We start from the raw sequence: 12,371 nt of genomic DNA on the forward strand, positions 1-12,371 counted from the left end.
ATCTCCTTCAGTACTCTGGGGTGTAATTAATCTGGACCTGGAGACTTGAATTCATTTAGGCTAGCTAAGTGTTTCCTCACTATCTTTCTGTTTATAGATATCCTGGATTCTTCTATTCCCTTAATAGGACAGTGAATAACAGTTGATGTTACATTTCCTTTCTGAGAGAAAACAGATGCAAAATAGGAATTTAAAAGTTCAGCCTTCTCAACATCCTGTCTTACCATTTCATCATTTTCATCCTGTAAAAATCCTATAGCATCTTTGACTTTTCTTTTACTTTTGACATATCCCCAAAATCCTTTATTATTGCTTTTGACATCTCTTGCAAGCCTCAATTCATTTTCAGCTTTAGCTAATCTGATTTGTGCCCTGCAGGTTCTGCAGACAGCATTATATTCTTCTTTAGATATGCCTCCCTCTTTCCATTTTATAAACATTTTTTTCTTCCTTTTTAGCATGTGCTTAAGTTCTGTGTTCATCCATCCTGGTTTCCTTAACTGCTTACTATTCTTCCCTCTTTTCGGAATTGTTAACAACTGTGCTTTGAGAATTTCATTTTTCAAGATTTCCCATCCTTCCTGGACATTTTTGTCTTTAAGGATATCCAGCCATTGGATCCCTCCAATTCTCTTTCTGAATCCCTTAAAATCTGCCTTTCTGAAATCTAACCTTGATGTCTGAGTCTTCACAGGTCTTCCGCCTCTAGTTATCCAAAATTCTAAAATAGCATGGTCGCTACCTCCTAGGGTCCCAGCCACTTTTACCTCCTCAACCATTTCCTCCCTGTTTATAAGGATTAGATCCAAGGTAGCAGTTCCCCTTGTTTTCTCCCTTACCTTTTGGAAGATAAAGTTGTCAGCAAGAGAGGATAAGAATTTCCTTGACCTGTTAGTTTTGCCTGAGAGAGATTCCCAACAAATGTCTGGATAGTTGAAATCTCCCATGACAACTATGTCATATTTTTTGGAGAACTTGGCCATTTGATGCATAAAGAGTTCATCCATAGCTTCAGCTTGCACAGGCGGCCTGTAGTAAATGCCTACAATGGTGTCCTTTCCATTGTTCTGTCCTTGTATTCTTACCCAAACAGTTTCCACAGAACTCCCAGTCTCTGAAGCTTCAATCTCTGTGCAGATATACGCGTTTCTAACATACAATGCGACACCCCCTCCTCGTTTATCAAGTCTGTTTCTTGCAAATAAGTTGTATCCTTCTAGTCTTGTATTCCAATCATGTGTATTGTCCCACCAAGTTTCAGTGATTCCAATGACATCATATTTCTTTTCCTGTGTTAGTAGTTCCAATTCTCCTTGTTTGTTGCCCATGCTTTGTGCATTAGTATAGAAACATTTTAGTTTGTGATTGGTTTCTCTTTCTCCAATATTTTTATTAATTAGATTCTTTCGTCTTTGTTCTTCCTTTCCACTTCTAATAGCAGAGTTCTCAATAGCATTTGTCAGGTGTATGGCTTTTTCTGGTCTTTTGCTTCCCTTCCCATGTTGTTCTAGTGTAAAGCTCTCCTTACAAGTGTAGCAAGGCGACTTCCAAATACATGCTTTCCAGTCTTCGTAAGGTGCACCCCATCTCTAGCAAGTAGTCCATCGTATAAGTAGTTCACTCCGTGATCCAGAAATCCAAATCGTTGCTGACGGCACCATCGACGTAGCCAGTTATTCACCTGCAGAATCTTATTCCACCTCCTTGTTCCATGGCCATCCACTGGGAGGATGGAAGAGAAGACCACCTGCGCTCCCAGTTCTTTCACTTTCTTGCCTAAGTCTTCAAAGTCTCTGCAGATGGTTTCCAGGTCGTTTCTTGCAGTGTCATTTGTCCCCACATGTAGTAGCAGGAATGGGTAGTCATCTGTAGGTCTGAAGAGTCCTGATATCCTGTCAGACACATCTTTAATTTTTGCACCTGGAAGACAACACATTTCTCTTGAAATTATATCCGGTCTGCAGATAGCGGCCTCAGTTCCTCTCAACAGGGAACTGTTGGCTTCTCTTGTACATGAAGTCTTTGATGTCAACAAGAAATTATTCCTGACAAAAGTATTTCCCACATTCAAGTCATGAAAATGGCTTCTATCCTGTGTGAGTTCCCAGATGATGTATAGAACTTGATTTATGGGTAAAACATTTCCCACATTCTGAACATGAGTATGGCTTCTCTCCTGTGTGAATTCTCAAATGTCTCACAAGACGTGATCTCTGGCTAAAACATTTCCCTCATTCTGAACATGAGAAGGGCTTCTCTCCTGTGTGAATTTTCAAATGTCTCTCAAGGGTTGATCCCTGGCTAAAACATTTCCCACATTCAGAACATGACTATGGTTTTTCTCCTGTGTGAATTCTCAAATGTTCCACAAGGTGTGATCTCAGGCTAAAACTTTTCCCACATTCAGAACATGAGTGTGGCTTCTCCCCTGTATGAATTTTTAAATGTACCACAAGGTGTGATATCTGGCTAAAACATTTCCCACATTCTGTGCATGAAAATGGCTTCTCCCCCGTGTGAATTCTTTGATGCTGCACAAGCTCTGATTTAAACCTAAAACATTTTCCACATTCAGGACAAGAAAATGGCTTTGCCCCCGTGTGAATTCTTTGATGCTTCAAAAGATTTGATTTCTGCCTAAAACATTTTCCACAATCAGGACAAGAAAATGGCTTCTCTTCAGTATGAATTTTTCGATGTTTCATAAGAACTGACTTCTCATTAAAACGTTTCCCACATTCTGAGCATGAAAATGGAGTCTCTCTCGTGTGATTTCTTCGATGCGTCACAAGATATGATCGCTGAGTAAAACATTTCCCACATTCTGAGCACGAGAATGGTTTCTCCCCTGTATGAATCCTTTGATGCTTCCCAAGATTTGATTTATCGGTAAAACATTTCCCACATTCTGAACAGAAAAATGGCTTCTCTCCTGTGTGACGTCTTAGATGATCGAGAAGGTTTGACTTGCTCAGAAAACATTTCCCACATTCTGAACACGAAAATGGTGTCTCCCCTGTGTGACGTCTGACATGTTTCATAAGACTTGATTTCTGGCTAAAAGACTTTCCACAGTCAGGACATAAAAATGGCTTCTCCCCTGTGTGAGTTCTCTGGTGAGTAACTAGATACCATTTGTCGCTAAAACATTTCCCACATTCTGAACATGAAAATGGCTTCTCCCCTGTGTGAGTCTTTAGATGTCGAACAAGATACCTTTTGTTGGCAAAAGATTTCCCACATTCCGAACATGAAAATGGCTTGTCCCCTGTGTGAGTCTTTAGATGCTTCACAAAATTTGTTTTCTGAGTAAAACATTTCCCACACTGAGGACATGAAAACGGAGTCTCTTCCGTGTGAGTTTTCTGATGTCTAACAAGATACCTTTCATTGGCAAAAGATTTCCCACATTCCAAACATGAAAATGGCTTTTCAATTCTGTGAGTTTCTTCATTCCGTAAAGGATTTGATTCAGTGTTTACTTTTTCCCCACATAGAAATGGGTTCTCAATTCTAAGTCCAGTTCCTTGATTGCTGATCAGTGATTGATTAGACAATACCGTTACGTGACTGGTATCGGTGGACAGATCTCCACTGGGAAGGACTACGGGTGTATTTAGAGATATTGAATTATCTTTCGTAGTATTATCTTCTATGCTAGGATTGGGAGCTATATGGAGACGTCGATCGGAGCTTCCCATCCAATCTTTACCTAGAAAAAAAAAATTCTCAAGCAAAATATATTCAAAATGGGGAATATTTTGTAATTTGCTTATTTAAAAAAAAAAAAAAAAAACACACAAAACGACAAGTTTTTAACAGGAGTTCTATGAGCTAGAAAATGTATAATAAAACATGTTTAAGGAGTTCCTATCACCAATCTGTGGCTGCACTTTATACTTAATAAACGAGTGGATAGCCCCATATTGGTAATTTTTTTTTTTTTTAAATATCACCTATTAACAAAAATGCTCACAAGAAAACCGAATAGACCGACTTCTAACAAAATTTGGCCTGAACTTCCAGGTCGTGTAATCCCCGCATCCAGTGAGGGATCCCACAACTATCCACAGTCGTTCTCGGTCTTTCCACCAGCCCAGTGCTGCCACATAGATTACTGAGCTGCAGTTACCGAATGGTGACCACTGTAAGGCCGCAGTCACACGTTCAGTATTTTACCAGGAGTGGAACAATCAGAGGAAAGGTATAACAGAAACACGTCAACACTTCTGTATTGATCACCCACTCCACATTTTATCTTAAAAATACTGAATGTGTGAACAGAGTCTAATGATGTTACCAGTTGGCAGAAGATCTCCCTCTTTCACTTCAAGAGCGGCCACAAGAGATTTTGGGATCCCTCACTGCATACCGTGATTGCGCCACCCGTAAGTTCGGGCCAAACTTTTCCTAGAAAGTCATGTCCTATCGGAGGGGCACTAAGGTTACTTCTGAGCACTTTTGCTAATGGGTGATATTAAGAAAAATCATTAATTTGGGTTTATCCATTACAAGGGCATCCCCAGTAATATGTAAACCAGTAGAGGAGAGATGTGGGGCAAATAATAGTAATATTTGACAAAAAACGAATATAACAAGGACATGAAGAGTTTACCTGATTATACTATAGCCAGATTTTGTAGATGTATAAAGTTTTTTTTTTAAAATTTTGTATGATTGACAGTGATCTACTGCAGATGCCTTACATCTGACTTATTACATATAATTGACCTCTTTTATTTTAAGTTTTCCCTCAAATCCCACCTTCAGGGAGGAGTCTCAAGTAGGGGAATACTGTTACACATCCTGCCTGGTTCCAGCGTCATGCCCCGGTGAGCAGCCGACTAATGGTTGCCAGATGTTGTCTACCCTTCTGAAAAGATTCCGGTCCTCCCCTATCAGCCAGGATAATCTGTCCTGCTCTGAATGCACAATGTACACTGAAAGGGTGGACCGCGCAGTTTTGTGGCAAATGAGAATTTTTGATAATTTTGCTATTTTCCTTCTAAACAAAAAAGGCAGATTTGGAAGATTTTTTTTTTTTTAAAATTTGCAGGAGACATGAGAGTGCGAATGATTGGAAAAAGGGAGTAACGGAAATACAACCTGGAGATGGGATCATGGCCGCTTCACACACTGAGATGGAAATATCAGGGTTAGGGATCGCTCCAATTTGTGTTTAAACTGGATGGATGCAATCAAATTTTTTTTTCCTTCTCAGATTGGATCGCGATCAGACGGAAAAAAAAAAACGCAGCATGCTGCGATTGCATGAGAAATTGGCAGCGCACGCACCCATATAAACATCGCACTGTAGTCGGATATTACCCAAGTGCAGTGTGATTACCGTGGATGCCGGCAGCAGAGGAGATGGAGTCGTGCGTCATTACCATATAGCATCGGAATGTGATACAATACTGTGACTCCGGCCTTAGCCTGATGAGCAGAGGATAAAACAGAAGTTCCTTAACTATTAAATTCAGTTTCAGGTAGGACTTGGACAGACAGTCGCTAAATAAATTGCTACCAATCATAGTAATACCAATCACCACGAGGACATCTTTCTGAACTTCCCCATCACAGATCCCAATAATAAAGACATTTAGCGAGAAACAAGATTGGGGAGCGGCTCTTACCGGTCAATGACGCTGATGTCTGATGCTGAAGTCCACTCCTTGTTCCATCAGAACTTTCCTACAAGAATCCAACATTAAACACATGAGCAAGAGAAAAGAAGAACCCCAGTTAATCTTATGAGTAGACATGAACCAAGCCCCCCTAAAATGAGAAATATCTCCTGGAATAGCGATCACACAATAATGACGTTCAAACAAGTACACATTGGCTGAAATATTGCCATTATCCTCGGCCTCAAATGATCTTTGTCTTTTGTAAGGTGGACATTAATGTTCTTACATTAATCAGCGCAGTCATCGCTTTTAGGCTAAGTGCACACGTACAGAAATGATGCGGAAATGTCCACATTTCCACAACTCCCGCCGCGGGAAAGACGCATGAGAATTCGCATGCGTTTTTCCCGCGGAAAACAAGCGCTTTTCAAGTGATTTTCGCTTGCGGAATACTTGCGCATTCCAAGCGATTTGAAGCATCGCTTGGAATGTGATTGACAGGTTGGTCACACTTGTCAAACATAGTGTTTGACAAGTGTGACCAACTTTTTACTATTGAGGCCGCCTATGCTACATCAATAGTAAACAGATATAATGCAAAAAAATAAAAAAAAAATATAAAAAATCGCGATCTTCTCACCTTCCAACGTCTCCCGCAGCTTTCCCAGTCCTCGCGATGCTCCCGACAGCTCCCGTTACCAGTCATGCCTTGCGACAATGACCTGTGATGACATAGCATCACGCGAGACCGCTACGTCTTCACAGGTCATTGCCGCAAGGCCTGACTGGGAACGGGATATGGCGGAAGCATCGGAAAAGGCCAGGTAAGGCCAGACAGAACCTGAAAACCCATCTTCAGGAAAGCTTACAGCCTGCAATGACCCCGCTGCCTCCTCACCACTACTGGAGCTACCTCCTCACCATCACCCAAGCTGCTGCAACCCCCCAACCTACTATCTCCTTCCCCACCATCCTGTAGCATGTAAGCCCGAATGGGCAAGGTCCTCTCTCCTCTCTGTATCAGTCTGTGATTGTTAGTTTGTTTACTGTAAGTGATATCTGTAATTTGTATGTAACCCCTTCTCATGGACAGCACCATGGAACCAATGGCGCTATATAAATAAATAATAATAATAATAAGTAAGGATGCGGGGGCCATCGGAAGGTGAGCATATCCCTATTTTTTTATTTTAAATTCTTTTTTTTAACAGGGATATGATACCCAGGGCCTGGAGGTGAGTCTCCTCTCCTCCAGACCCTGAGTACCATCCACATATGATCCGCTCACTTTGCGCATGGCGGGCATAGCCACATGTGGAAAGTAAGCGGATCAATGCATTCCTATTCCAGCGATTCCGCACACATAATGAGCATGCTGCCTTTTTTTCCGCTATGCGATTCCTCTGCGGAAAAAACGCAGCATTAGCACAGCATTGCGGAATCCCATTGAATTCAATAGAATGCGTTCTGTAAGCGTTTTCAAGGCAAAAAAAAAGCGGCAAAAACTCTTACAATCCGCAACGTGTGCACATAGCCTTACAGTAAAGAAGTCTTTCATCGCTGCTCGAGATTGTGATGTTATCTGTCACTCACATCTACACTGCAGAACTTTACATTTAGCTGCACTGAATCTCAATTTCCTGACAGCAGGAAGCATCACACAATCTTATATAAAGAGGAAACCATTTATACCGACCACAGGCGACAATGAAAGGATCTGCTGGAGCCCCCAGTACTCGGCACGGCGGCCGGGGATTAGGAGAAGATTCATCACGTCAATCTATAGAGAATGTACAGAGATCTCCTCTCATCTACCTGATGATCCCGGGGGACACTTTCCTCCTTCTCTGGCCGATCCTGGGAATCTAGAGGACTGGGACATCTCTCCGGGGGATTTCTCGGACTGGATCCATCTATAGGAGATAACCGCAGTGACTGAATACATTGTCTATATGTGATGAGCAGATGATGGGGAATCTAGACGACTCTCAGACCTGTTCTCTACACCCCAGGAAGGTCTCCTCTTACCCGGAGATGTGATGGACCGGTGATCCTCCATCATGGCGTCCTTGTACAGATCCTGGTGTCCTTCTATATACTCCCACTCCTCCATGGAGAAATAGACGGTGACGTCCTGACACCTTATAGGAACCTGACACACACAATGACCCGTCATTAGCAGACCCCTCCCCCGGCGTTACTGTATAATGTCCCAGCATTCCCGGCAGCGCTCACCTCTCCGCTCAGCAGCTCAGTGATCCTATTGGTCAGTTCTAGGATCTTCTGCTCATGGATCAGTGAATGAGGTGGAGGCTCGGTGATGTCACTCGGGGTCCTGCTCCGCCCTCCTGACACACGGGGGGTCACACACTCCCCAGACGACGTCTTCACTACTGTGTGATCCTGTGTATGGGGAGACGCCGATCACTACACAGAGGCCAAGAATCCTTCACCTTTCCCGTCATTTCCCTGCTTTATTCCTAGAGATCAGAGTGATGTGATGTGAAGCTCTCACCTCTCCAGTGATCCAGTAGATTATCTCCAGGGTGAGGTCTAATATCCGAGCCGCCATGTGGCCTCTGTCCTGCTCCATCCTCGGGGGGTCACTGATGGAGAGGACCATCGTATATTCGAGGAAAATAAATCTGCAATAAATCTCATAATGTCTTACCCTAAGTAATGAGAATCCTCCCCAGACATTAGGAGGAGCAGTGTGTATATAGTGTAGAGCAGTGTGTATATAGTGTAGAGCAGTGTGTATATAGTGTAGAGCTGTGTATATATAGTGTAGAGCTGTGTGTATATAGTGTAGAGCAGTGTGTATATAGTGTAGAGCTGTGTGTATATAGTGTAGAGCTGTGTATATATAGCGTAGAGCTGTGTATATAGTGTAGAGCTGTGTATATAGTGTAGAGCTGTGTGTATATAGTGTAGAGCTGTGTATATAGTGTAGAGCTGTGTATATAGTGTAGAGCTGTGTATATATAGTGTAGAGCTGTGTATATATAGTGTAGAGCTGTGTATATATAGTGTAGAGCTGTGTATATATAGTGTAGAGCTGTGTATATATAGTGTAGAGCTGTGTGTATATAGTGTAGAGCTGTGTATATATAGTGTAGAGCTGTGTATATATAGTGTAGAGCTGTGTATATAGTGTAGAGCTGTGTATATATAGTGTAGAGCTGTGTATATATAGTGTAGAGCTGTGTATATAGTGTAGAGCTGTGTATATAGTGTAGAGCTGTGTATATATAGTGTAGAGCTGTGTATATATAGTGTAGAGCTGTGTGTATATAGTGTAGAGCTGTGTATATATAGTGTAGAGCTGTGTATATAGTGTAGAGCTGTGTATATAGTGTAGAGCTGTGTGTATATAGTGTAGAGCTGTGTATATAGTGTAGAGCTGTGTATATAGTGTAGAGCTGTGTATATATAGTGTAGAGCTGTGTATATATAGTGTAGAGCTGTGTATATATAGTGTAGAGCTGTGTATATATAGTGTAGAGCTGTGTATATATAGTGTAGAGCTGTGTGTATATAGTGTAGAGCTGTGTATATATAGTGTAGAGCTGTGTATATATAGTGTAGAGCTGTGTATATAGTGTAGAGCTGTGTATATATAGTGTAGAGCTGTGTATATATAGTGTAGAGCTGTGTATATAGTGTAGAGCTGTGTATATATAGTGTAGAGCTGTGTGTATATAGTGTAGAGCTGTGTATATATAGTGTAGAGCTGTGTATATAGTGTAGAGCTGTGTGTATATAGTGTAGAGCTGTGTATATAGTGTAGAGCTGTGTATATATAGTGTAGAGCTGTGTATATATAGTGTAGAGCTGTGTATATATAGTGTAGAGCTGTGTATATATAGTGTAGAGCTGTGTGTATATAGTGTAGAGCTGTGTATATATAGTGTAGAGCTGTGTATATATAGTGTAGAGCTGTGTGTATATAGTGTAGAGCTGTGTATATAGTGTAGAGCTGTGTGTATATAGTGTAGAGCTGTGTGTATATAGCGTAGAGCTGTGTATATATAGTGTAGAGCTGTGTATATAGTGTAGAGCTGTGTGTATATAGTGTAGAGCTGTGTATATAGTGTAGAGCTGTGTATATATAGTGTAGAGCTGTGTATATATAGTGTAGAGCTGTGTATATATAGTGTAGAGCTGTGTGTATATAGCGGAGAGCTGTGTATATAGTGTAGAGCTGTGTGTATATAGTGTAGAGCTGTGTATATATAGTGTAGAGCTGTGTGTATATAGTGTAGAGCTGTGTATATAGTGTAGAGCTGTGTGTATATAGTGTAGAGCTGTGTATATATAGTGTAGAGCTGTGTGTATATAGTGTAGAGCTGTGTATATAGTGTAGAGCTGTGTATATAGTGTAGAGCTGTGTGTATATAGTGTAGAGCTGTGTATATATAGTGTAGAGCTGTGTATATATAGCGTAGAGCTGTGTGTATATAGCGTAGAGCTGTGTATATAGTGTAGAGCTGTGTGTATATAGTGTAGAGCTGTGTATATAGTGTAGAGCTGTGTATATAGTGTAGAGCTGTGTGTATATAGTGTAGAGCTGTGTATATAGTGTAGAGCTGTGTGTGTATATAGTGTAGAGCTGTGTGTATATAGTGTAGAGCTGTGTGTATATAGTGTAGAGCTGTGTATATAGTGTAGAGCTGTGTGTATATAGTGTAGAGCTGTGTATATCGTGTAGAGCTGTGTATATAGTGTAGAGCTGTGTATATAGCGTAGAGCTGTGTATATAGTGTAGAGCTGTGTGTATATAGTGTAGAGCTGTGTGTATATAGTGTAGAGCTGTGTGTATATAGCGTAGAGCTGTGTATATAGTGTAGAGCTGTGTATATAGTGTAGAGCTGTGTGTATATAGTGTAGAGCTGTGTATATAGTGTAGAACTGTGTGTATATAGTGTAGAGCTGTGTATATAGTGTAGAGCTGTGTATATAGTGTAGAGCTGTGTATATAGCGTAGAGCTGTGTATATAGTGTAGAGCTGTGTATATAGTGTAGAGCTGTGTGTATATAGTGTAGAGCTGTGTGTATATAGTGTAGAGCTGTGCGTATATAGTGTAGAGCTGTGTGTATATAGTGTAGAGCTGTGTGTATATAGCGTAGAGCTGTGTGTATATAGTGCAGAGCTGTGTGTATATAGCGTAGAGCTGTGTGTATATAGTGTAGAGCTGTGTGTATATAGTGTAGAGCTGTGTATATAGTGTAGAGCTGTGTATATAGTGTAGAGCTGTGTATATAGCGTAGAGCTGTGTATATAGTAGAAGCTGTGTGTATATAGTGTAGAGCTGTGTGTATATAGTGTAGAGCTGTGTGTATATAGTGTAGAGCTGTGCGTATATAGTGTAGAGCTGTGTGTATATAGTGTAGAGCTGTGTGCATATAGAGTAGAGCTGTGTGTATATAGTGTAGAGCTGTGTGTATATAGAGTAGAGCTGTGTATATATAGTGTAGAGCTGTGTGTATATAGAGTAGAGCTGTGTATATATAGTGTAGAGCTGTGTGTATATAGTGTAGAGCTGTGTGTATATAGTGTAGAGCTGTGTGTATATAGTGTAGAGCTGTGTGTATATAGTGTAGAGCTGTGTGTATATAGTGTAGAGCTGTGCGTATATAGTGTAGAGCTGTGTGTATATAGTGTAGAGCTGTGTGCATATAGAGTAGAGCTGTGTGTATATAGTGTAGAGCTGTGTGTATATAGAGTAGAGCTGTGTGTATATAGTGTAGAGCTGTGTGTATATAGAGTAGAGCTGTGTATATATAGAGTAGAGCTGTGTATATATAGCGTAGAGCTGTGTGTATATAGTGCAGAGCTGTGTGTATATAGCGTAGAGCTGTGTGTATATAGTGTAGAGCTGTGTATATATATAGTGTAGAGCTGTGTGTATATAGTGTAGAGCTGTGTGTATATAGTGTAGAGCTGTGTGTATATAGCGTAGAGCTGTGTGTATATAGTGTAGAGCTGTGTGTATATAGTGTAGAGCTGTGTGTATATAGTGTAGAGCTGTGTACATAGTGTAGAGCTGTGTATATATAGTGTAGAGCTGTGTATATATAGTGTAGAGCTGTGTGTATATAGTGTAGAGCTGTGTATATATAGTGTAGAGCTGTGTGTATATAGTGTAGAGCTGTGTGTATATAGTGTAGAGCTGTGTGTATATAGTGTAGAGCTGTGTACATAGTGTAGAGCTGTGTATATATAGTGTAGAGCTGTGTATATATAGTGTAGAGCTGTGTATATAGAGTAGAGCTGTGTGTATATAGTGTAGAGCTGTGTATATAGTGTAGAGCTGTGTGTATATAGTGTAGAGCTGTGTATATAGTGTAGAGCTGTGTGTATATAGTGTAGAGCTGTGTATATAGTGTAGAGCTGTGTATATATAGTGTAGAGCTGTGTATATATAGTGTAGAGCTGTGTGTATATAGTGTAGAGCTGTGTATATAGAGTAGAGCTGTGTATATAGTGTAGAGCTGTGTATATATAGTGTAGAGCTGTGTATATATAGTGTAGAGCTGTGTGTATATAGTGTAGAGCTGTGTATATATACTAGAGCTGTGTATATAGTGTAGAGCTGTATATATATAGTGTAGAGCTGTGTATATATAGTGTAGAGCTGTGTGTATATAGTGTAGAGCTGTGTATATAGTGTAGAGCTGTGTATATAGTGTAGAGCTGTGTATATATAGTGTAGAGCTGTGTATATAGAGTAGAGCTGT

General features: G+C 40.7%; 1 protein-coding gene across 1 annotated transcript in view; it reads right to left on the reverse strand.

Moving 5' to 3' along the window:
- Positions 1-12,371, reverse strand: part of LOC141060144 (uncharacterized) — a 220,947-nt gene that overhangs the window by 90,177 nt on the left and 118,399 nt on the right. The window contains 6 exon segments of the mRNA XM_073556423.1: positions 2,123-3,712; positions 5,637-5,694; positions 7,446-7,543; positions 7,659-7,782; positions 7,866-8,033; positions 8,146-8,275. Of these exon segments, the coding sequence (XP_073412524.1) occupies positions 2,123-3,712; positions 5,637-5,694; positions 7,446-7,543; positions 7,659-7,782; positions 7,866-8,033; positions 8,146-8,275 (2,168 nt within the window).

The sequence above is a fragment of the Dendrobates tinctorius genome, unplaced genomic scaffold, assembly GCF_039654945.1.
Source record: "Dendrobates tinctorius isolate UK_male_01 unplaced genomic scaffold, ASM3965494v1 ptg000232l, whole genome shotgun sequence".
NCBI lineage: Eukaryota > Metazoa > Chordata > Amphibia > Anura > Dendrobatidae > Dendrobates > Dendrobates tinctorius.